This window comes from Patella vulgata, chromosome 9 (assembly GCF_932274485.2).
Source record: "Patella vulgata chromosome 9, xgPatVulg1.2, whole genome shotgun sequence".
Classification (NCBI taxonomy): domain Eukaryota; kingdom Metazoa; phylum Mollusca; class Gastropoda; family Patellidae; genus Patella; species Patella vulgata.
In genome coordinates this window covers 13806482-13832586 of record NC_065887.2, presented here as the reverse complement: position 1 = coordinate 13832586, position 26105 = coordinate 13806482, and the positions used below count along the sequence as shown (strand labels likewise).

Sequence of the window (26105 nt, the reverse complement as noted above, 5' to 3'; positions counted from 1 at the left end):
CTGTCTACAGTTAACCCCGCTTGAGAACAGACATTAAGCTAGTTCACCGACATTATAAGTTCTAAATCGAATGTTTTAGTCGAAAACACTAAGTATACTTCGAGAATATTAAGAAGCATTTATTCTGCTTCCATTTAATGGAAGTAAAAAGGTTTATTTAGTCTTTGTATGTATGAAACCTGTAAAACGTTGTAGAACCGCATTACGAAATAGTATACTAATTTTTTGATATGGTGGCCATTCAGGGCAGAGACTTATCATCGAAGTATGAAGCAAATGGATCACGGTGTGCAGAATGAAGCAAATAACTCCCTTAATTTATAAGAAAAATCGGCTATTGTTACATGAAACATAGCCGTAATCCTATTCATATTGATATAGTAGAAGGATCGTCTGTTTACTCAAGGTTGTAAATCATTATTCAAGTGATCGTAGGGGTATCTAACTATCTTGTTCTGTATATCTGTCATAAATGATATGGGGTTTGACGACCTATTGTTCAGCTCTATCAGGCTAAGACGGGAGTGTATTAAATGAAATAAAAAGGAATGAAGTTTCAGTTCGTTTTTTTTTTAAATTTCTTCTCCGCGAAAATCGTTCCCGCCTTTTATTCATCAAATTCCAACAGTCATGGTTTCTATTATCTCGGTTTTACGTCCCATCCGAACGACTGCACACTTTTCCTTGCCTGGTATCACTGACAGGGGAAACCAGGTTGGAAAATCCAGGGGAATTCTCTTGGTCAACACCAGTGTCAGGGCCTTCCGGATAGTTAGCAAGCACCATTCTTACTAGTTTCTCTTTAGGGACGGCTTCTGATCGAACCCTGTCCTCTCAGAAGCCTTTCCTAAAGGAACTACATTCTTACCAAGACATTATGACTCCCCTAGGGCATATGGGCATATACCATGCTTACAATGTTAGGATATCGAGGGATCAAATGTGGGCTTATTGCATTCGAACACCAATAGCCTGTGCAGCAAGTTCAATACATTTAATCTATGTGCGCTTGTGTGTGCTTTGTGAAAAGGGGTCCTGGTACAACTTTGCACACGTTTAATATATGGGGCAGGGCCGATTTACCCAATACTACCCAAAACTCACTCGGTTGGATCTACCGGTACTGGTACTATAAAATTTTTTTACATTTTACCGTAGCCTCCACTCTTTGCTCATTGCACGAATTAACGATAATGGATTTAGTCTGTCCTTTTTTTAAAACAATAATAAGGTAGTAAAGATAATATCGGGTAAATCGTCTTGCCGCCATATTTGTATGAAGTACCAATTATCCGAGCGCTTTGTTGAGGCATTATATGCAGGACAAATTAACAAAAAATGGTATTCATCTTCCAACGTCTTCAGTGTACAATATTTACATAATCTCTCTTTCCTGGGTGTATTTAAATATCTGCTAGTTTCTATACAGAGCGAATGCGACGAGCATCTAAATTTACTGAAGGCTACTCTAAACTTCAGTTTGAGGTCATCAATGCATAGATAAAATTTAAATAGAGGTAAATCTGTGAACGAATTATATGTGCTTAACTTAGATGAAGCAAAACGTGAAGAATTCCATTCTTGGATAGATTGATCAAACAGTTTAGCTTTTAAAACCTTAAAATAAGGAAGATTAGAATCTTGATTCGTCCAGTAAAAGAACAGCCAAGATTATCCAGTAAACTTTTAACATTGAACACCCATGTTTTATTACTGTATTTCCTGTCCAAATCCGAAACCCGTGAGTGATTGTAAACAATATATTTTAAACTACTCTTATCTGATAAAACATTTATCCAATATTTTAATATACAATTTAGTCAGGAGTAATATTGAGTTGTTCTTCCAAGCTCTCCATACACCGAAGCACTATGCGTAGAGGATTTTAAAAGTAATGTCCGTTTACAGAACTGTAGGTGTAGTTTTTCAATGTCTGGAGAACTATGGAAGCCCCAACTCGCACAAGCATAATTAAGAATTGATCCTATATCAGAGTCAAATAGATAAAATTGCTGTTTTACATCAAGATTTACTTTGTTAAGAACATTATATAATTGATACAGGGCTTTAGATGCAATAGATTTCTGACATTTGTTAAAATTACCATTGTACTGAGATTGTCCAAATTGCACAGAGCGATTGTCAAAACAGTGTACAGGGGACAATAAGATTAAAGGGAGACAATTCCACTGTACATGTGGGCTGAGACAAGTATATTTTTATTTTTAAAATACCTTAATGCATGCAGGCCAGAACTTGGATTTTCGATACTCGGGTAGGTTTATGATTAATTTCAGTGTGATATAATATAAAAATAAATGTATTTATGTTCGTGGTAAGAACAACAATGCCTATGGCAGATACATTTATTTTCTTGTTAAGAGTAACAATGTCCAATAGACCATTGTTAACAAGTTTTACCATGGGCAGTGATGGATTAACCATTAAACAAAATAGGCACGTGGTAAGTTGCATCATGGGAATGAGGGCACAGCAGAATGTCTGCTTTGTTACATTCAAAAACTAATTAAGACCACGTGCTTGACTGGTTGTTTACGCTTTAATACTGTTTATGGTTTAAAGTATATAGGCTAAATATTGGGGCAACAAAATCGTTTAAGTTCGTAGGGCCACTGTGTGTCTTAACCCGGCCCTGACGATGGAGTATGTTTAAAATACTTGAATCTAATTCTCTTCAGAACACCCACATTCATTTGTATGTTTCATATCGAAAAATGCTTTAGCTGCATTAGATCCTCTCTGAAATAGATACAATACATACTAGTGATCTATCATAGAATAAACTAGTCTTGCAGAACAATTGACTATGATTTAGTAATGTAGGCCTAATTGACTATAAAAACCAATTAACTATACATAGAGTGAACTATATAGGATAAAATAGTCTCGTGGAACAATTAACTGTGATTAAGTAATGTAGGCCTAATCAATTATAAAAAAAACCAATCCATGTCAATCTTGTCAAATGTAGCTTCATATACAAGATAAAATACGATAAAATGGATGTTCCTTAATATATTCCGGATAAAACGGGGTGCTACGAATATATGCTAGAGATATATTAAAATCCATGTCATTCTTGTCATATGTAGCTTCAACTATGGGATAAAATCGATGTTTCATTCTATAATCCAGATAAAACGGGGTGTTACGAATATATGCTGGGTCTATATTCAAATAAGTTTTTGCAACCATTATGACAGTAAAGGATCCGGGTAATATTAAACGTGAAATACTTTACCTGCTCCAGAAATTCTTTATCTGCATCTTCAAGTTCAAAATCTAACGTACCAACATAGCTTGTATTTATAGCTATTGTTCTATCAATATCCCTTGGCTAAAATACAAAACACATTATACAAACAATTAAACCATCTGATGTAATGAATACAATGTAGACCCCAACTTCTAATTTTACCAGAATTTGTAAAATTATCATGTTATGCAGTACCATAGGAACAAAAGTCAAAACGTCTTAACTTTCCTAACACAAATGAAGCAAAACAGGCATACAATAGAATTCTATACACACATATTCTTGGCTATAACGATAGGAATGTGAGTAATTTTGACTTTGCAAGTATCGTAACAACAGAAATGTGTCTGTGGTCGTATTTGATTGTCACGAATTCAGATATTGATTCTCTTTCTAAGTTCTCTTTCCAGATTCATTTTCTAGATTCATTTTCAAGATTATCTTCCTAGCTTCATTTTCAAGATTATCTTTTCAGATTTACTTTCTAGATTCGTCACAAACAATCAGTTTTACGAATCAGGATTTGATTTAAGACATGCGCTGTTGGTAACTTGCAAATAACCACCATTTTGAATCCGAGAATTCAACGCACCCCGGCGGATTCACCGGTTTGTGTATTTGGATTCGGATTTGATGTAAGCCTATGCCAATATGTATTGATGTGTCGATGCCAATAGCGGGTTCAGGTGGGTGACCAAGGCCTCGGCCTCCCCAACTTGCACAAGGACCCTTTTCAATCATGAACGAAGCATTTGCTAAACTAATTCCAGGAAAAGGTCAAACTAGTGAGATTTTGTTTGGTAAGAGAGAGAATAGTTCGAACAAGATTTAGCCTCGTGTATCACACATAGTCAAAAGTAAATTAAAGTTCACATAACTGATCATTACTTACGTCAATGCCCCCCCCCCCTCACCCATAAAGCCGTAACCAAAGTCCAGATTAGCGTTGCTGCTAGTTGACTGTGCGTGTGCTTTCTGGGTGTCAATTCGCATGGTATGTTCACAAAGCTGTTACCAAGTAAAACACCTACCTGTAGATTTATCATTTGAGAATTTTGTACAAGGGCTCCGATCAATGACGAAACGAATGTTTTCAGATCGGTGATATTTTTTCTGTCGAATCCCATGTATTTCTGGCTTGAATATACCCCTTTCCATTCAATAAAACCTAACAGTTCTCTAAACTGAACCTGTGGCATGGAAAAAAAGGAAATATATGAAAATCTCTGTCATTTACCCATTTGAAAAGTGTTATTTTAGTTACTATATTCTATACGAGGGAAATATTGTTGGTATCTTAAAATATTAGAAACGTTTGTCTTCCATAAAAGTTTCCTGGTTCATCTTAAATTATTGACGGGAACCCCACTGTCTCTCTTTTTTTCAATTTTCAAGTGGACCTCTGTTTGCGTCCAGTCCGAAAGACCAGGCGCCTTTTCTTATTACTGATCTCTTCGTCCTCGCCCACTTATAACAATAGTTAATTAAGATGGGACTGGGAATTCCCGAGAAGTTTGATTGACCAGCCCCTTGGTCACTGAGTCACCTTGGTTCCCTAATGTATACTAGAAATAAAGTATGTATTTACCGTTCCATCATTGTTCTGGTCAAGCTTGCTGAAAAACTCTTCAAACGTCAGACCTTCAAACAGAGCATCTCTTTGTTCTTGTGTAAAACGTTTCTTTTATTGATATTCAATGAAAACAAAAGATTAAAAATGAACAAAATATCGCTGTTTGTATCATATATTTCTAGGTTAAAATTAGGAGTGGTTCCAATCAATTATGGATAAATGGCGCTCGGTGAATTTACCTGACCAAACAGTCCACTACATGACCACAAAATCCTTTTCCTAAACTACTGAGATGAAAGGAAAATCTATGATATAAAATCGGCACTTCAAGAATATTTTAAATTCTAAAACAATTGTGCATTTTTAAAGTTACAAAATTAAATGAAATGTAGTTTAAACGCCCTACTGTTCTACAGAAGGATTGGGCTAATGAAGACGGGCGTACACAAGGAGCTATGCCGAATGTCTCAGACAGCGGCGCTACGACCTACTCTTATTTCGATTACAGATGTCGATGGTTCTTTTACGTAAACACCAATGTGTACACGGGGCATCCAAACGGGACTGGACAGATCCTGTGTCTTGCACCACTGACAAGGAGAAACAACACTTACTAAGCCACCGCGGCTCCTACACGTAGATTGTGTCAAATAGCTGACAAAACGATACCGGGAGCGAATTCGAGACACACCCCCCCCCGGTTATCGATCCAGCGTCTTCCTTACTAAGCCACCGCGGCTCCTACAACATACACGTAGATTGTGTCAAATAGCTGACAAACCACTCACATCTTCAAATATAATTTTCACCGCCTCTTTGCTCAACGTAGATTCTGACAGATGTTCTTGGCATACCTAAATAAAATAAAACTCTATAATAACTGCACATAATGATTGTTAGTCTGAAGTTGGAGACTCGATTACCCCACTTTGGCTTTTGAAACTTTGTGAACCATCTCCCCAAAACGTTAAATCAGACCTTATCAATATCATGCTTATGTCACTGTATTGTGTGTGTTTGTATCAAAATCCGGTCCACGTCACTACACTGTGTGTGTGTATTCGTATCAAAATCATACCCGTGTGATTAAAGCAACTACAAGTTCTTACTTTAAAAAATACTTCTACTGATGAACGGAGTTTATCATACTGTTCAATTTCTTCAGATTTATGACGACTTTTGTCCCTAAAAAATATAAATTACCTTGTCAGTAAATAATAATGGGCTGTGACGTTGTAATAATGAACTGTCGTAAATATTAATGAACCGCTGCCGATGTTAGTAGGTATATTAATAGAGACCAGCTTCCCCTGGAAGAGTAATAATGAACCCTCACCTTCCCAATAAAAGTAATAATGGACCTTCACCTTCCCAATAAAAGGAATAATGGACCTTCACCTTCCCAATAAAAGTAATAATGGACCTTCACCTTCCCAATAAAAGTAATAATGGTCCTTGGCCTTCCCAACAAAAGTAATAATGGACCTTCTTCTTCTCATATGCAAATACTAGGTCCGCCAACAATTAGTAATGAATTAAATTACAAGAAATGGCCTAACCAATTAGGTTGTTTTTTTGGGTTTTGTTTTTTTATTTCTTTCATTGGGGATCAGGGATCATATCACAGTTGTCTAAAACTGACCCCAGCCACTTCGAGAATCATTTACAATAAGAGACAGTCTCCCTACCTTTCGCAATATAATTTGGTACTATTTCCAGGTCTCTCTGGTTTTAAACACAACGCCCTTTTATTGAAGCAGTCCTTCATCCACTGATTGTCAGTCTCCGAATACTGAAAAATTGTGAAACATCTTCTGAATTATCAAAACTTTGTACCAAGTGCCTTATTCACGTAAACATAAAATAGTAGTACAAATTAAGCTGCATTCTAAAAATATTTTTTGTTCAGTTCAGACCACAGAATATAAGTCATGATTAGAGAGAGAGAGAGAAATGGGGTTTAACGTCCACTTGACACAAACTAGGTCATTTCGGGACTAACATATGGTTTTTAATTTTATTTCAATAATTTGCTTGCGCGTAGGGGTCTTTAGCAGTGGGAGGAAACCGGAGGACCCGGAGAAAACCCACGAGGTTGGACAGGCGACCCCACTCCTTGTCACGTACAACCGGGGATTCGAAACCACGCCAGTCGACTCAATGACAAAGCTTATGATACAACCAGAATCAAATGCAATATTTTGCCAATACTTACCTTGTTTTATGATACAGCGCGCTCACCCTAACCATTCAGCCATCCAACCCCCCAGTCATGATTAGACTTGGAACATCATCAAAATAGTAATTAGGAAACATTAAGGAAATACCCTAGCATGTCAGATAAATAAGTGTTCAGAATGACGACAATTATGTGACATGCCAAGTCAGACGACTGAAACGATTTTTCAGAATTAAACTGATAATCGCAAAAAGCTTGCTAATATCAACATATTTATTAATCCTAGTGCTACGAGGAAAATATTTTGCTCTACGGCCGGATACTTATCGAAACGTCGTGCTCTTACAATAAACTAAGTGATTTTTTCCCATAAAAACTTTGATATATTAATGTGTTTCCCGATCGCTAAATGCCACTCAAGGATTATAAGAAAAATAATGGATTTAACACTTTACATGTCAGAGGGTTTTTTATACTTACTAAAACAATTCCCAATGTCTTAGGATTAAATTCTTTAAATCGGTTATTTTGTTCATAATGTTTAGCAATATCACTTAAAGATTTTATTCTATTAAAGAAGCTATTCCCTTTAGCCATTGATAAAAACCAGCCTAAAACAAAATAAAAACAGTCAATTATATCAACACCCAAAAACAGTCAAATGTATTAACAAAGAAAACGGGCATATCAACAACCAAAATACAGTCAAATATATCAACAAAGAAAAACAGTCAAATATATCAACAAAGAAATACAGGCCTATATCAACAAATAAAAACATTCACATATATCAACAGCCAAATACATTAACAAAGAAAAAACAGTCAAATAAAGCAAGAAACAAATGGTGTAGATAATCTTAATTGACTAGCCCAATGGTATAAATCCGTATTCTGTTATATGATATTTGATTCTACAAAATATTTACCATCAAAACAATGAATTGGGTAATTACACAGCATCCCTCCATCTACAAACAAATCTTCTTCTCCGTCTGCTTCTAATTTGGATTTTATTGCCCTAAAATATCCTGAAATGCACGCATTTTACAATAATAGCCATCATGATACAAGTTTCAGTCAATGTTTCATGCCACCAGCAAATGTTTCATGCTATCAACAAATGCTTCATGCTATCAGCAAATGCTTCATGCTATTAGCAAATGCTTCATGCTATCAGCAAATGCTTCATGCTATCAGCAAATGCTTCATGCAAATCTATTCTATCAGCAAGTCTATGCTATCAGCAAATGTTTCATGCCCTCAACAAATGCTTCATGCTATCTGCTTTATATCATCATCCAAGTTTGAATGCCACCGGCCTTTGGTTCATGCCATAGGACACTATTCCATTGCATCAGCCAATTCAACATGCAATCTGCTAATTCTTTTTTATGCCATCAGCCAATGTTTTGTATCTTCATTAGCTAATTTTTCATGCCGTATACTTGGATTGGCTTAAAATTTAACTTACCTGGTATAGATATAGACATGCGCACAGCTTCTCTAATTGGTGTATCCGGTGTTGTCTTCGCGTGGAAATATTCTGTTTTTAATCTGTTGACATTAGTTACAATAACACAGAGTTCCTTATCACGACTAGTATACAACTGAAATCAACAAATTACAATCTTAATCATGATCATTTGCGAAAACAAAACTTTTATGGTTTTGGATACAAATGTGTATCTAGATTCGTGCCTCCCAGGACGGTCTTTCCGTTTGAAATAACATTACGTTTAGGCCACGTCAAGCTGGCATGTTATGGCAAACTGTTATTCCTTCGTTCATTGGTCGAGGTTAACGTCGGCTTCCACCGAAGGTGATATTGCAAACAAATGAACCTTGCAGGAAGAACATGTCGGGATTGAGAAGCAAGTCCAGCGTAGGGCAGGAATAGGGATGCGATAAGGCTAATTCGCCGTCCCCTTCTTCGTAATGTCCGTCTTCATTAGCCCAGCATAGGAGCAGAACAGTAGGACATTAAACCCCATTTCATTTCATTTCATTTCATTTGTAATTAAAGGTGTAGTCGTGTCTTTTGGGATACGTTGTTTTGTGGAACCTTTCAGTACCACATGCCCAAACGGCGTTGCACACATGAGAAAGTAATAAAGAAAGTAACGTAATCAGGACCGCTGGCGCTGGGATGGTGGTTTCAAGCAGGTGCTGACGGAACCTCGCTGCCACCCTCGTTCCAATCTTAAAAGGGTTGATATACAATACTGCAAGGTTGTGTTCTGACCGACCATAGCACGGCAAAGTCCAACTACTTTTTTCACTAGAAAAAGCACACTGTGATAAAGACGTCTACCAAGAACTAAATAGATGTGGATAATTTCGCTGATCAGTACACTCGAGCGGCACCTCATCTGGCCTAGCATGGCCCTCTTACGAAACCCAAGGCACCACGCGGCGTTACGATGTCCTTTTCCTATTAGGTGTCGCATATGTTTTCTCTGCATTATTTTGATGAGCTTCGTTTTAATCTACTTGAATCCAACTAGCGGGAGATTATTCACCGTTGATATTTTGATAATTTATTTGGCGTGGATTAAGACGTGGAACATTTTATATTTTCTGAGAAATGCAAATGCCACACAGATACTTTAACAAACAAACTACGAAATGATTAACAATCATATAACTATAAGCATTATTCTATTTACAACGACCAACCTGTTTAAACGTCAAATCAGCATTTCCTGTCTTCTGTTTTATATACTCCCCTAACGATTTCTTAATGGGATTGGTTGAATGGAAACCATACTGCTTAAATACTTCATAAAACGACAAACAAATCGAAAACAGAGTCCCTGTAAGTACAGATTATACAGATCAATTTCTCAAAATGAAAATATGATGCACATCATGTCGACCGTAGATGAAGAGTCAGGTTAAGACGAATGTGAAATGGTGCCACCGCCCCAGGATCCGGGCAAAAATAGGCGACATTTTAAAATGTTTTCTTTTAAAATGTTTTCTTAAGTCCAAGACCCAATAGCATTTATCCCAGCCGTTCAAATACTCTGACAATGGCAATATGATTTCGTGCTTCGTCTGTGTCTCGCCCATCAACCCCGTTTGTATTCCCATGCCATCTTTATAGTAGTAAATCGACCCGATGACTCTTGGTCCTTCTCTCCTTAGATGACAATACCGCATATGCTTATGTGTATGCTCTTGTTTCTACTAAAGCTGCTGTATTTTCTGTCGCTGCTGCTGATGATGATGAGGATGATAATGATGATCAAGACATAGTAGCATTAGTATTGATACTGTGCATGCTCTAGCTGCTTTCGAACCTGCTGCTGGTTACTGATGATACTGATGATGATTATGATGAGTAATAATAGTAGTCTCACCTGAGGTAAATGTTGACATTGAATTTGAATATAGTATATTAGAGACCTCATCTGGACTGTAACCAACAGATAGTAAGGATGCTACTAAAGCACCAATACTGGCCCCACCAAATCGCTTTATATGATGATTGCCATCTCCAGATAACAAACCCAGTTTCTGTAAATACTGTTAATATATATCATTTACGAGGAATGTAAATCTTCATTCAACTTCAACATATTAAATCTGGCATCAAATATGGGCTTTCGTTTTACCCAAATCAAAGAAGGCATTGAAATGAAATGAAACGAAATGGGGTTTAACGTCCTGGTTTTCTGCACCAACCGGGTTAATGAAGACGGGCATACGCCATACAGTATATGAAATTACGGTCCGATACATGCCAATATCGAGGGAGGGAAATTTTGCCTGGACATCGGCGCAACGGCCTACATTTATACCGAATTCCTACTGTCAAGGGTTCTTTTGCGTGCATGCCAAAGTGTATATGGGACCTCGATTTTTTTGTGTTGATCATTCGGACGACAATACACCGTTCCTTATCATGCCATTCGTTCTGCGCCACTAAGATGGGAAAACTAGACAGGAAACACTTGTGGGCCTTTCTCGATCGACGACGTTATCGAAACTAGGATCTCCTGATTGGTATGCCAGTGCCTTACTCCTGAAACAACGTTGCTGTTGCTACCCAGGAAGTTAATAATAACAGACCTTTAAAGCACCACCCAGAGCAACTCCTTTAGCTCCTCCTCCCTCAAGCACCAAGTTTTCATACACCAGCGGATTCTTCGTAGACATCGTCGCTGATTCTATGAAAATATAAATGACGACCGAGGCTAGCCTAAACTTGAATCGCTAATAGCTTAGTTCAGAGTGAAGCAATTCGACTGAAATTTTCAGCATATTCCTTATCTCATTATCTTTTTTTGTTAACTATTAAAGTGAGAACTGCCAGCTCGTATTTAATCTTACCTAATGCTCCTTTAAACAACAAATTGCCTTCTTGCAAAGCCGATTGCTATGGTGGCTGATTGGTATCATGCGATGTTGGGGTGTCGCCCTTAAGGCAATAACCCGACACCACGAAAAGCCGACATCACGACATTATAACCCAACAATTCTACATTTTCACCCGACATATCGCGTAAAAGTGTCCTGGGGTCGGATTAAAATGTCGAAGGGCGACACCACGACATAACGACATGATACCAATCAGCCACCATAGTTGGTTGAATTACCTTCAATACTATAGGATTTCAAAGCAGAAATAGTCAGTAATAATAGTACACGTCATTATTGATTATAGGCATTCCCGGAGAATACCGTGTATTAAAAACGGGTGTAAGTTATCCTACAATGTAACGTTTTCTTGAAGGGAAAACCACGTTTGGGGTATGGGGAGCTTGATATCTCTGCCACCAGTGATCAATTCCTGGCTGATCACGAGCCACCGGTAAACGGAACTTCGGAAGGGTGTGTAAGGACCAGCTAAAAAGTGGTCAGTAACGGTGTTTTGCTAAAATTATAATAAGCTTCACCGTAGGAATAAAACAGACTCGTTTAGTTTTCAAACCTTTATGTAACAAAAACTTTCAAAATATATTTATATCAGTATTTACAGCTTATATACGTTTATTTCTGTTAACTGTCCTTTTTCGGGTGAACAGTGTTCACCGTACTCTGTCAGGTTCTTTACTTTTTCGGGCGAATAGCATTCGCCGTACTAGTTCTTGAAACTGCCAATGTCTTCCCTTTTTCGGGTGAATAGCATCCGCCGTATTTTTCTTCAATCTGCAACTTGTCTTTTTCGGGCAATCCTAGATTGCCGTACTGGCTGAAACAGAAAGTAGCTTTAAAGGAGTTTCTGTGCCCTCGAAACGTAGCTTGTCAATATCAGCGAGTTCTTCGCTGACCTTCGACCACAGTCCCTGAGGCAAGCCTATCGAACAAATTCCAGCCATCTACACGTATCTATAAGAGACATTTATTCCTACTGGCGATTCACAAATATTGCATGAAGAAATTCAAATCATAAGAACATAAACACGACTAATAAACAGTATCATATTGATTATAAAAGTACAACGTATATATTGGTTACACTATATATGTCACAAAACACCAATCATTAGATAATAATAATTATTTACTAATTATATAAATCACTTTAGGAGGTAGGAGTTATCCGTTGTTTAATTTAACAGTTATATAGTACCCTGGTTATAAAGGTACGAACAATTAAGGCATTTAAACAAATGATTACGAAAGAACATAACACTATAGACTTCTATGATAAGACATATAATACATGTTTAATATATATATAAATGACAATGTTCTACGCTAACAAATAATGAAATATAATAGTATCAGTAAATATAAAAAACAAAGTAGTCGCGATCATCCTGGCTCTTGACTGCTTCACAATAACAATACTCATTTAGTTCAGCTAATCCATTACCTTATCCACTCGCAAAACACATGTAATCATAGAAATATCAAATCACCATATGTTAGTCTCAAAATCAGCTTAGTAGCTTATCAACTTATTAGTCACAGCTACATTATCAATATATATACCACATAACAATATGATGTTAAATTTACGTTACATTTACGTAAAAATGGTCAGTCAGTTTACCATCATTTTGCTCATCTTTTTAACGATAATTTTACGTCAGGAAATGATGTTAATCTAACGTAAAGTTTACGTCATTTTTACGTTACATTTACGTCATTTTCTGACGTAAATCTAACGTAAAGTTTACGTCATTTTCTGACGTAAATCTAACGTAAATTTTGCGTAAAGTTTACGTCACTTATGTTAGATTTACGCCAGAAAATGACGTAAACTTTACGTTAGATTTACGTCTGAAAATGACGTAAATATGACGTAAAAATGACGTAAACTCTACATTAGATTAACGTCATTTCCTGACGTTAAATTTTCGTTAAAAGAATGAGCAAAATGATGGAAATCTAACCGACCATTTTAACGTAAATCTAACATTAAATAAACATCATTTTCGGATGCAATTCTAATGTCAAATGAGCAATTAAAACCTTTAATATAATCTATTATTGGTGGTTGTAATTGTAAAATTCAGTCAACCAATAACCAAATCTTCTTTAACCATATGAGGTGCTAAAGACTCCTGGCGCAAACAATTATTGAACTGAAACTGAATCGTAGGCTCCATTTCTCTCTATCTATTTCGTCCTCGAGGTTTCGGTGGTCAAACGGTTAACGCATGTTCGTTGCATCATAAGTTCCGTCATTGAATTAAGAGAGAGAGAGAGAAATCGGGTTTAACGTCCACTCAACACAAAAAGGTCATTTCGGGACTAACACATGGTTCAATTTTTTATTTCAATAATTCGCTTGCGCATAGGGGTCTTTAGCAGTGGGAGTAAACCGGAGGACCCGGAGAAAACCCACGAGGTTGGACAGGCGACCCTACTCCTTGTCACATACAACCGGGGATTCGAAACCACCCCAGTTGACTCAATGACAGACTTTATGATACAGCGTACACATGCTAACCATTCAGCCATCCACCCCCCACCTCATTGAATTAAGTAGCGTGGTTTCGATTCCCCACATGTACATGACAAGTACTAGTAGGGTAGCCTGTTCAATCTCATTGGTTTTCCCCAGGTCATCCGTTTTTCTCACACCACTAAAGACCCCTACGTGCAAATGAATTATTGAAATAAAACTAAACCACATGTTAGTCCCAAAATGACCTAGTGTGATTCCAGTGGAAGTTAATCCCCATTTCTCTCTATACATGTATTTATCAATAACCATTCAGAATTCTAAATGTAATTGCAACCAAACGCCAAAAAACCAGTACAACTTACATAATTATTCAACAAAATATACTACAAGTATCTATACTTTATTCAAAAAATACATATATAATGTAATATAATACAAAAGTCGACATTTAAATTGTAACAGTTTATCCACAGCATTAAGTTGGTGACAATTTAGGAAACGGTCTTCGAGAAAAACTTTGAAAATGTGGAAATACGCCAACACATTCAGCAGTATATCAGACAGGAAAACTGTGACGTTGACCAAATTTGATGAAAAAAAAAACAAAAAAAACCCCTACGGCCTCTATCACGTTTGCTGAAGGTTTTCGAACTAGGTGGGATAATACTGGAAAGGAAATTTGTGGAATACTGAATATCTATGCTTCACACCAACTTTGAAACAAATGCAAATAAATTATAGGGCAGTGTTCACAGGTTTTGCAGCCAATCTGCAGGGGTGGGGACAAAATTTGAAAAAGATACATTAACGATACCTTCTGTAAGATTTAGATAAAGAGCTGACCATTCTTGCTATGATAGTTCAAAAATAAATAATATACATGTAAAATGAAAATTTGATTCAAATTACTTCATTCTGAGCCAAGTTATCACAGTTTGTAGTTTTGACATGATGTGTGCATTGTGGTAATGAGGGTACAGGTATATTCGAGACTTGGCCTCACTTTCCCATTTTTTAATTAAATTTTTAAATTGCAGGCCAGTTAAAATCTTAAGTATCCAATGCCTTCATATTGCATACTTTTACACATTTTGTCAGCCAGTTTCATTTTGATTTTCCCTAAATTCGAATTCAACCTTGATTATGTGATTTTTCGAACAAACAGGAGCCATAATCGAGGAAGTTACGTTCGGATATGCGCGATTATGAAAAGGAACCAAGATCTTAGTGTGTAATGGTTATATATACACATGGTTTTTTTTTATAAATCGAATAAAAATTGTGACCTCTACAGGGACCACAAGCTAAAAACGGATGGACGTCTGGACGGACAGGGGCTACGACAATATACGTCCACATGAAAATGTGGGCGTATAAAAATTGTGACCTCTATAGGGACCACAAGCTAAAAACAGATGGACGTCCAGACAGACAAGGGCTACGACAATATACGTCCACATGAAAATGTGGGCGTATAAAAATTGTGACCTCTATAGGGTCCACAAGCTAAAAACTTGATTTTTCGTACAATCAGGGACCATAATTCAAGAAGATAAGGTCAGATACATGCCAATATCGAAAGCAACCGAGATCTTTTGGAGATAAACCTATATTTCAAGTTTCGTCAAAATCGGATAAGAATTGTGACCTGTAGAGTGTCCACAAACAATTGTGTACAGACGTCCGGACGGACCGGGGCTACCACAATATACGTCCACATGAAAATGTGGGCATATAAAAATTTTGACCTCTTTAGGGTCCACAAGCTAAAAACATGACATTCAGTACAATCAGGGGCCATAATCCATGAAGTTACGGTCCTACAAACAATTGTGGACGGACCGATGGACGTTCGGACGGACAGGGGCTACAACAATATACGTCTACATGAAAATGTTAGCGTATAAAAAGCTGTCACCTTCACAATCACAAATTAATTTGGACAAACAAACAGTCAGGGCAACAATATAATACCCCAACATTGAAATAAGGTATATACTTAATTACACCAATATTACATGTGTGGTAGAATTTGTTAAACACATTACAAATATAATTTTAACACAGATTTTTGCTATTATTGATCTATCACAAAAATTTGAAGAATTTGTAAGGGTTTAAAAAGTTTCCCGTATACTATGGCGGTATACTAGATTCAAAATTCATGTAATTTCTAAATTAAGACAATGTATAATTCAACTTCTTTTTTTGTTCAGTGTAAATTTTAATTGTTTCATCTTATTTCTATTATTAAGGCGAAAAATGTCTAGTCACTTTACATGTTAAGCATGAACGGTAAACAAATTTAGAATTTTGATTTCTAACTAGCAACCATCATTATGACGTCGTTTGGTGTCGCCATCGTTCGCTCAATTTGGCGATTGAGCACCTGATCGGGACCATTCTGTTGATACAAACGACTCGCTCTTAGTCCGGTTGAATGGTTGGTGGAGTGCTAAAATTGAAAACAACTTCGAGAGAGAGAGCGAGAGAGAGTCTGATGGGGTTTAACGTCCACTCAACACAAACTACATGTAGGTTCGGTATTAACATGGTTCAATTTTATTTCAATAATTCGCTTGCGCGTAGGGGTGTTTAGCAATGGGAGGAAACCGGAGGACCCGGAGAAAACACACGAGGTTGGACAGGCGACCCTATTCCTTGTCATGTACAACCGGGGAATCGAAACCACCACACCAGCTGACTCAATGACATACCTTATGGTACAGCGCGCACGTGCTAACCTTTCGGCCATCCAACCCCACAAACAACATTGAACGTGATATCTATGTATGGTTTGCAAATACGATTTCAAATACGGTCGGTAAGACGCTGGCTCACTAGCCTAGCAGTAGGGTGTTCGATCCCTGCATTGGTCGAGAAAGTTCATCCAGATTTTCCGGCGTGGTTCCTCCTTGTCAGTGATGCAGGATGGAGGGCCTAACAAGTACAGCTGTCTAATCGTTCCGTAGTGCCACACTGTATGGCGTATTAGCCAAGTTCGGAGTAGAATAGTAGGATGTTAAACCCCATTATATTTCATTTTCTATTTCAAATACAAGCTAAACAGCATTTGTTCATTTTTTTTAAGACAGGTGCAGGATTTGGAGAATTTTATTTGATTTTTTTTTACAGTTGAGCCAATTAATATTTATATACTGTTGGTCTACATTAACACAGGGTACAATTTTATAGATAACTCTTACTGAGTTTAATATAAAGCAACGTTTCGACGAGGATACTCTCGTCTTTATCAAGAATGTGTCGTTTATATCAACACAATGGTCCCGACCAGGTGCACAATCACCAAAAATGAGCACGCAGTGGCGACACCAAATGACTTCATAATGATGGTTGCTAGGCAGAAGTGTAAAAATTAAGAAGACGTTTTTCGTCTAAATAATAGAAATAAGATGGAATAGAATTAAAATTTACACTGAACAAATAAAGAAGTTGGATTATACATTGTCTTAATTTAAAAAAATACATGAATAGAAGTTAGAAACTACATGAATAGAAGTTAAAAATTACATGAACAGAAGTTAGAAGTTAGACGAAAGCTCGTTAGAATTTTGAATCTAATATACCGCCATAGAATACTGGCTGCAGTAGATTTTCAACTCACTGATACAACTCAGTTCAAGCCAAAGAGCTGTTATATGATACTGTGACACAGTGACAGGATATCTGCTTGAGGCAAACTATTCATAAACAATTGACTCTTACAAGATCAGACGGAAAATTTTTTAGGCCTACTGCTTGTAAAGTAAAGCTTTGGCCTACATTCTGGTGAATTTTGTGCTACCATAGATACATATATGATTTCGGTACATAATTAAAAAGTCTTTATTTCTTTGCCATCTGGGTGGTTTCATAGACGAGTGTTATTGAGGAGTGTTATTGAGTTCAGTTGCTTGGTTTCAATCCCAAGTCGGTATGTGACAAATAGTTGTGTATGATAAGTAGTAATGTCATCTAGCTTCCATATACAAAGCCCTTATCAACCTTTTTATAACTTCCTCGACATGACTGCCACGAATGGTGCTCAAATATAGGATCTGTAAAAAAAAAAAAAAAAAAAATTCAATTAAAGCATCTTTTATACTCCAAAATAAAAATGAAATTAGGTTTAAATTATCATTCAATGTGTACAAAATACCTTGGTTTTTCGTCCCATTTGAAAGACTGTATATTGGCCCCAGCCTGCAGAGACTGGCGTTGGCCCTCTCCAGACCCTCTGTCGTGCTCAAAAGTTAACTTTAGTTATGTACAGCAGGTAGGTTTTTGATGAAAAGCAATAGCAGCCAGGGTCCAAGGGGGAGACGTCAAGTTTGGAATTACGTTCTGGTTGATTACAGTGTTACAGAAGAATTTGCCATATTTCTGCTATTTAGAATCAGAGAAGATTGAGATTAAAGTGTTGCCAATGCTATGAAAGTAAAAATGTCATGTGCCAAAGCCTGCAGCGTTGAGTAGTGAGGACATATTTCTTTTTAGTCCAAAAGGTCTAAGTAATTATTAATTAAGTACAAATGAAAATGTGTACTGTAATAACCTGATAATATTTTTTTTTTTTCACAAAAGCAAACTGTTTCGTAACCTGGCGTCTTACAGAAATAAGAATTACGGTGAAAAATTAGAAAATAAGGACATAGAAATAGTTTTACATCTGTGTGAATAGTATTTATTAGTATTTTTTCTACTATTACATTGTATTGTAAGTTCTTTTCATATCGCTGAATTTGTAGTCTCAGTATACGTGTATATCAGCAGTCGGGGATATAAGAAAAAAAACTTACTTTCAAATAAAACCTCTCGATTTAACTGGTATAATCTATCTTTCTCTGTTTGTGTAATCCAAGTAGCTGTATATTGAACATTTCTCATGCACTCCACGAATAAATTCCAAAACGCCCGCCATCTTTAAAATAACCTTCCCAGAATACCTCGCTTCCGGGTTCAGAGTTGTGAAAAAGTACGTACAAATATAAAAGAATCAAAATGATTTTAATAATGATAGTTTAATCAATGTAGACAATATACTGAAAAAGACAACAAACATAGACCACCTAACATTGAAATCAGTTAATAGAAATTACATTTAATAATCTATCGATGTAGTTATTCATTTGTATTGACTGTAATTTATCTTGACCCAAAATGGCGACATATATCATATACGTAGATAACGGAGTCTATGCGACTATCAACTGTAGGCCTACGCACTTTAATATTTTATATATAGTCTATAACTACGTAATATTTTAGGCCTATGAATAGTAAAATTGAAGAAATTATTATATGATTCAGAGGCCTTTTTTTAAGCATGCACATGATATAATATACATACGTACAGCTTTATTCGGATCACGACGGATGCAGTACTGCACTGGCAGTAGCCAAACTCGTATATTTGGTTGATGTTTTTTTTAAATAGATCGACTAGAGCCATTTTATTCAGTTGTATCAAATGAAATAATCCCGATTTTTAAAATAATATTTCCATTACGAATATAGGTATCTACTTTTAAGATGTCGGAATTGTTTTTATATTTATTTTCCCAGTCTTATATTTATCTAGGTCAAACTACAACATATTTATTCGACCGTTGGACAACTTTCAAACGTGTGATAGAATATACTATAAGGACTAAATTAAATATATTTTTTGTGGTAACAGAGCTTAGACACATAACAAATTGTACACACATGCAATAAAATAATATCTAAATTTCTACAAATTTTGACCGAATTTAAATTGGTTTGAAAGGCTACTAACATGTCTGAGTTGGGGTATTAAGATAATTTATATTTACTTATTGTGCAAATGTTAGTCAATTTAATAAATTCAATAACCACCCATGCAGTTAAACGCTGCCCCAAAATTAACATTCAGGCTGTAAAGGTGTTTTGGGCAATAAAATAAAAAAAGGTATTGTAATATTTTGGGGCAGATTTTATTTTGTTTAACTTCTAATTGGCTAGTTCTTGTATGCATGGAAAACAGGCCACATGAAGCCAAGCCTAGAAAATATTCCAGAGTGTCCTAAATCTAATTAGCCATCAAATTTCCAAACATTCAACCAAAATGAGACGGAGGAGTCCACTAGGCCTACTATATTATTATTATGGTTCAATTATAGCACTTCATTACACATGAGTATTTCTAAGCGCATTCACAAAAACACCCATTTCAACACCATTTTTTGGGGGTTGGATGGCCGAATGGAGACGACCTGTCATTGAGTCAACTGGCGTGGTTTCGAATCCCCGGTTATACGTGACAAGGAGTAGGGTCGTCCGTCCAACCTCATGGATTTTCTCCGGGTCCTCCCACTGCTAAAGACCCCTACGTGCAAGCAAATTATTGAAATAAAATTAAACTATATGTTAGTCCCGAAATGACCTAGTTTGTGTCAAGTGGACGTTAAACCCCATTTCTCTCTCTCTCTCTCTCTCTCGTTAAACCCCATTTCTCTCTCTCTCTCTCAACATCATTTTTGAAATAAATGAGTTTTTAAGTTTTGGATGGAAGAGGACTCACGAAGAGGTTTTGGAAGACAATTTCACCTTTTAGCTGCTCTGACAGAGAAAGAATATTGACAAGCATATTCAATATGTTTCTTTTCTTATGATAGTTTAACAAAATAAAATTTACAGTTCGCACTACTTTCGAGTAGTTGTTGTAGTCACAGAGACCCGAATAGTAAGGAGAATGTGTTTGTGAACTGCACAGGTTTTTTTGTGGAATTATATTTATGACCCCTTTGCCACAGTGGCTAAGTGAATAAGACACTGGCTGGCTTGCTTGGAGGTCACAGGTTCGCTCACAGTGTTGCCTGAGAAAGCTCATCAGAATTTTCCGACGTGGTTTCCACTTGTCAGTGGTGTAGGATGGAGGGCCTGATAAGGACAGCTGTCTAGTCATTTGGATGGGGTAAAAAACTGAGGTCTTATGTACACATTGGCATGTACATAAAAGATCCCCTAGCAGTTGGAATTCAATATAAGAGTAGGCCTGAGCACTGCTGTCCAAACAAAACTCCCTTGTAGCACACTGGCGCGAGGTTGGATGGCCAAATGGTTAGCGTGTGCGCGTTGTATCATAAGGTATGATTGAGTCAACTGGCGTGGTTTCGATTCCCTGGTTGTACATGACAAGGAGTAAGTTCGCCTGTCAAACTTGCATGGGTTTCTCTGGGTCCTTTGGTTTCCTCCCACTGCTAAAGACCCCTACGGGCACGCGAATTATTGAAATAAAATTAAACTATATATGTTAGTCCAGAAATGACCTAGTTTATGTCGAGTTGATGATAAATGCCATTTCATTCTCTCTGAGGTCCCATGTACACATTGGCATGCACTTAAAGATCCCCTTGCAGTTGGAATTCAATATAAGAGTAGGCCTTAGCACTCCTGTCCAGACAAAACTCCCTGGTAACGCACTGGCGGAGGGTCGGATGGCCAAATGGTTAGGCAGTGGACACACTAGCCGAATGATTCGGTGTCCACTGTCATTCAGCCGAATAATTCGCCCGAATCAATTATATTCGCCTGGTGTGTTCGCTTCGCCGAATATAGAATTCATTAGCCAATCACCACTCATATCGAGAAGTCACATGATAGATTAAAGACATAGACGCCGCCATGTTTAATCATGTGACGTGAAAGGTGATGCAACCGACAGGTTGAATCGGGCGAAGCATTCGGCTAGTGTGTCCACCCATTCGGCCGAACGATTTGGCTAGTGTGTCCATCGATTTAGCGCATGCGTGTTGTACCATAAGGTATGTCATTGAGTCAACTGGCGTGGGTTCCATTCCCGGGTTGAATATGACAAGGAGTAGGGTCGTCTGTCCAACCCCGTGGATTTTCTCTGGGTGCTCCTGTTTCTTCCCACTGCTAAAGACCCCTACGGTTAGTCCTGAAATAACCTAGTTTGTGTCGAGTGGATGTTAAACCCCATTTCATTCTCACTCTCCCTTTGGATGGTGCCACACTTTTTCATGCATTATCATTATTTGTTTTCCCTCTCAGGTTTGATTTCGATTGCAAAACCACATAAAAAAGGCTATTAATTGGACTACTTTCAAGTTGCTGTAGTCACAGACTCAAATAGTAAGGATTATGTGTTTGTGAACTGCAAATTTTTTTTTTGTGGCACTACATTTATGACCCCGGAGCCAGGATTTTCCGATGTGGTTTCTGCTTGGCAGTGTTGCAGGACAGCTGTCTAGTCGTTCAGATGGGACAAAAATCTGAGGTCCCATGTACACAAAATGAAATGAAATGAAATGGGGTTTAACATCCTACTGTTCTGCTCCTAAACCGGGCTAATGAAGATGGGCCTACACCATACAGTGTGCTATGAGGGAAATTTTGCCCGGGCAGCGGCACAACAGAATACTCTTATATCAAATTCCAACTACCAACGGATCTTTTACGTGCACTCCAATGTGTACAATATCAAGTTACTGTAGTCACAGACAGGAATAATAAGGAGAATGTGTTTGTGCACTGCACAGGTTTCTAGTCTTTCGGATGGGACGAAAAACTGAGGTCCCATGTACACATCGGCATGCACGTTAAAGATCCCCTGACAGTTGGAACTCAATATATGAGTAGGCCTTAGCACAGCTGTCCGGATAAAACTCCCTTGTAGCACACTGGCGTGGTTGAATGGCTAATGGTTAACTTTCAAGTTAACACACTGGCTAACTAACGAGGGGTCCGATCCTGGTGTAGAATTTTCCCCTTGTTTGTAATGTAGGACAGTGTCTAGTCCTTCAAATAGGACAAAAAATCAAGATCTTGTGCTCATGTTGCATGTGCATGTAAACGAAACCTTGACAGCTGGAATTCGAAATGAGAGTAGGTCATTCATTTATTCCTTTTTCTCTTTATGTGTCGCTTACAGGCTGAAATTCTTAAAGGAGTTAAAAGGTTTGATCCCTGCATTGGCCGAGAAAGTGATGCGGGACATAGGGCCTGATAAGGACACCTGTCTAGTTGTTCGGATCCGATGAAAAACTGAGGTCCTGTGGACACATTAGTGTGCACGTAAAAGATCCCTTGAAGTTGGAATTTGATATAAGAGTAGGTCGTAGTGCCGCTGTACGGGCAAAATGTCCTTCATAGCACACTGTATGGCACATGCCCGTCTTCATTAGCCCAGTTCGGAGCAGAACAGTAGGACGTTAAACCCCATTTCATTTCTATTGTTGGGCCCCTGGAAATGGACAAAAATGGGTAGCAAGGCATATAATAATATAACATGAATGTATATAAACTGAATAAAGTTCAGTCTTATCTGGTTTTACTGTATATTTTAATCAATTATGTTCGACAAAATATGCAAAAAGCCCAAATTGAATGACAGTCTTTGGCGTCTGCTTATTCTAGTCCACACCAGTATTCTCCTGTGGGATATGGTTAGCCTTCTTCATCGAGTCGCTTCATTACAAATGGTGCTCATGTTATTAAACTGACATTTGTTTACGTAAGAAAACTAAGGATAAAAAATGACAGTAATTTAATTGTTAGTATCATGAAATTAAACTGATATTTGTTTTACTTTATACAACTAATATCAGGTTTATGTTAGAAAACTAACGTTAGATTTATGTTAGAAAACTAACATTAGATTTATGTTAGAAAATTAGCGTTAAATTAACAGTTAAAATTATGACACAAAAGTAACGTTATATTAACGTTAGAAAACTAACGTTATATTAACGTTAGAAAACTAACGTTAGATTTACGTCAGAAAACTAACCATAAACTAACGGTTAGAAACCGGATGTAAAATTTACGTTAGAATAACGTTAGAATTATAACCAATAATACATATATAATTATTATGTCTGAATTCCAACTATTTATCAATTGTTAGAAAGTGCACACACTTGTAATGTTATTTAATCAAGAAGTATTTAAAGCAAAAAAAATTGGTTAGTAATCCGTCATAAAGTTTACGTTACATTTACGTCATTTTCTGACGTAAAAGTAACCATAACCATTATGACGTAAAAGTAATGTAAATTTAACCAAAGAATTTTACCATTATTGGACGCTAACCAAAATCTAACCATAATGACGTAAACTTTACGTAAATCTAACCATCAATGTTAACTGGATAGTCAGAAAAAAAAACCGTAGCCTATAGTCGGACGGGTGGTAAGAAATACTGAGGTCACAAGTACACGTTAGCGTGCACATAAAAAAAACCTTGAATTGCTGTTCCGGCAATAATTCTCTCATAGAAACATGTATGCCGCGTGCTCGTCTTCGTGATCCCGGTACGTGCAGTAAAGTCACGTAGGACGTTAAACCCCAATGTCACTGTCCTTGGTTTCGGGGCACACTATTTTCGGATGGTAGTAAAATTACCCTCGACTTACCGTAAGAATAAGAGGTTAACATCACTCATGAAAATTATCTTGATTTAAATACGAAATGCATATAATCCTGTCAAAACTTGATAAAAACTTGATAAGCAAGACCCAGTTGAAAATTTAAAAAATCATGTACACGGATATTTTACTGACTTAAATCTATACAAATTCAACTATAGAAGAGTCCCTAAACCTTGGTGTGTATATTTTAGAACACAATTATTATATTCACTGCACTTTATCTATGGCCACACTTCATAACTATGACTAATATAAAACAAAACTAAGCTAGCCTATCTTTTTAGATTATAAGTAGTATTTACTGTAATATTTCCGCATACAAACACGTATTGTGTATATATGAGTTGGCCTTTATACCGATAATAAAAGAAACACATTCCAACGTCGGCCTACTATTACAACATTCAATCTTTAAGGTCCGTTCATACTACTTCCCCGTATTAAATCATCTCCCCAAATAGAAACTCAATCTCTGACAAGACAATAATTCAGCCTTGAAAGCTGGACGTTTTCGCGTTTTCTATTTGAACGGCAAAACGCGGCGCGGATACGGATACGTTTATGGATACGGCTGTGGTATGAACCGAGCTTTAGGATATACAATTATGTGTACTTTTTAAATTTAATTTTAAAAAGGTCAGTATTGTTCAGGTCTGGTTATGTTAAGATTTATGTATATACATTATCCGCCGCAATATGAAACCTGTCATTGAGTCAACTGGCGTGGTTTCGATTCCCCTGTTGTACGTGACAAGGAGTAGGGTCGTCTAGCTGTCCAACCTCGTGGGTTTTCTCCGGGTCGTCCGGTTTCCTCCCACTGCTAAAGACCCCTACGCGCAAGCGAATTATTGAAATAAAATTAAACCATATGTAAAATGACCTCGTTTGTGTCGAGTGAACGTTAAACCCCATTTCTCTCTCTCTCTCCAATATGTAACTGTATTTATTGGGTGTTTGGATGATGCGTTATTTATTCAAGGTGTTCTGTTACTGTTAAAATGTTACAGTGATATCAAACAATTCGCCCTAATAAATTTAGTGTATTTAATAGATTTTGGGGTGGGTCGGGGCCTATTTTAAGGTGCCCTGGGGCATTTCCGTGCTCTGATGAGCGAAAACCGTGCTCTAGGGAAATAAAAAGACACGCTTTGAAAAAGTTTCAATTCGGGCAAAAATTAGTCTTCAGTTGTACCAGTCATCGGAATGAACTAATATATAGGTATGGGCCGTACAGTCTAGTTTGTCATTGTCTGTGTATTGGCAGTGCCCTCGTCAAGTTCCCGGAGATGTATGCCAAATTGATGCTAGAGCCAATATACTTTTCAAAAATGTCCAAAGCCTAGAGCTGCCTCGGGCCCCCTAGAATTAACGTTTCCCTTAATAGACTCCGGCGAGGGTGGGTGGGATGGGGTTAAGTTGCCTTTAAAAGTTATTTCTGGATATCAAGGGGATATAGAATAATCCGCCCCAATAATTATAGTATATTTATTGGATATGAGGCACAATACTGGATCTTGGATATGAGTCCGTGGGATGGGTTTAAATTTCTCGTTAAATCTAGTTCCTGTTGAGATGTGCGCTGGTAGGGAATGTTACGTTGATTGGGTGTTGTAGTCCTACCTGGTAGGGAATGATACGTTGAGTGGGTGCAGTTGTCCGATGGTAGGGAATGGTACGTTGACTGGGTGTTGTGCGCTGGTAGGGAATGTTACGTTGATTGGGTGTTGTACCTGGTAGGGAATGATACGTTGAGTGGGTGCAGTTGTCCGGTGGTAGGGAATGGTACGTTGACCG

At 37.3% G+C, this 26105-nt stretch overlaps 1 protein-coding gene and 1 long non-coding RNA gene across 4 annotated transcripts; both read right to left on the bottom strand.

Moving 5' to 3' along the window:
• Window positions 1–1776: 1776 nt before the first annotated feature.
• Window positions 1777–24548, bottom strand: LOC126831913 (uncharacterized). 3 transcript variants are annotated; one of them, XM_050562582.2, is made up of 14 exons: window positions 24297–24548; window positions 11106–11203; window positions 10394–10559; window positions 9708–9844; window positions 8503–8638; window positions 7958–8059; window positions 7510–7640; window positions 6539–6642; window positions 5960–6035; window positions 5639–5704; window positions 4866–4958; window positions 4309–4467; window positions 3263–3358; window positions 1777–2760 (listed from the first exon to the last, which is right to left on the bottom strand). In XM_050562582.2, exons 1-14 carry the CDS (start codon window positions 24316–24318, stop codon window positions 2686–2688), a joined length of 1461 nt encoding a protein of 486 aa, XP_050418539.1. In that variant the 5' UTR covers window positions 24319–24548; the 3' UTR covers window positions 1777–2685. The 3 variants fall into 3 exon arrangements, with proteins under 3 accessions (XP_050418539.1, XP_050418540.1, XP_055959317.1); XM_050562583.2 differs by lacking the exon at window positions 24297–24548 and adding an exon at window positions 12856–12912; XM_056103342.1 differs by lacking the exons at window positions 7958–8059; window positions 24297–24548.
• On the bottom strand, window positions 16995–18839 carry LOC126831933 (uncharacterized). The gene is made up of 2 exons (XR_007684433.2): window positions 18696–18839; window positions 16995–17954 (listed from the first exon to the last, which is right to left on the bottom strand). It is a non-coding gene; the product is annotated as an uncharacterized LOC126831933 (long non-coding RNA).
• Window positions 24549–26105: the final 1557 nt, after the last annotated feature.

What these genes read in the sequence shown, in the direction of transcription:
- LOC126831913 (XM_050562582.2), bottom strand. Translation starts at nt 24,318, where the DNA reads ATGTTAACCTCTTATTCTTACG. An exon ending in AATGTCAACATTTACCTCAG is followed by an intron (nt 9,845 to 10,393) that starts GTGAGACTACTA and finishes CTGTACTTACAG; the next exon opens with GGACTCTGTTTTCGATTTGT. An exon ending in ATAAAGAATTTCTGGAGCAG is followed by an intron (nt 2,761 to 3,262) that starts GTAAAGTATTTC and finishes TATCTATTTCAG; the next exon opens with AGAGGATCTAATGCAGCTAA.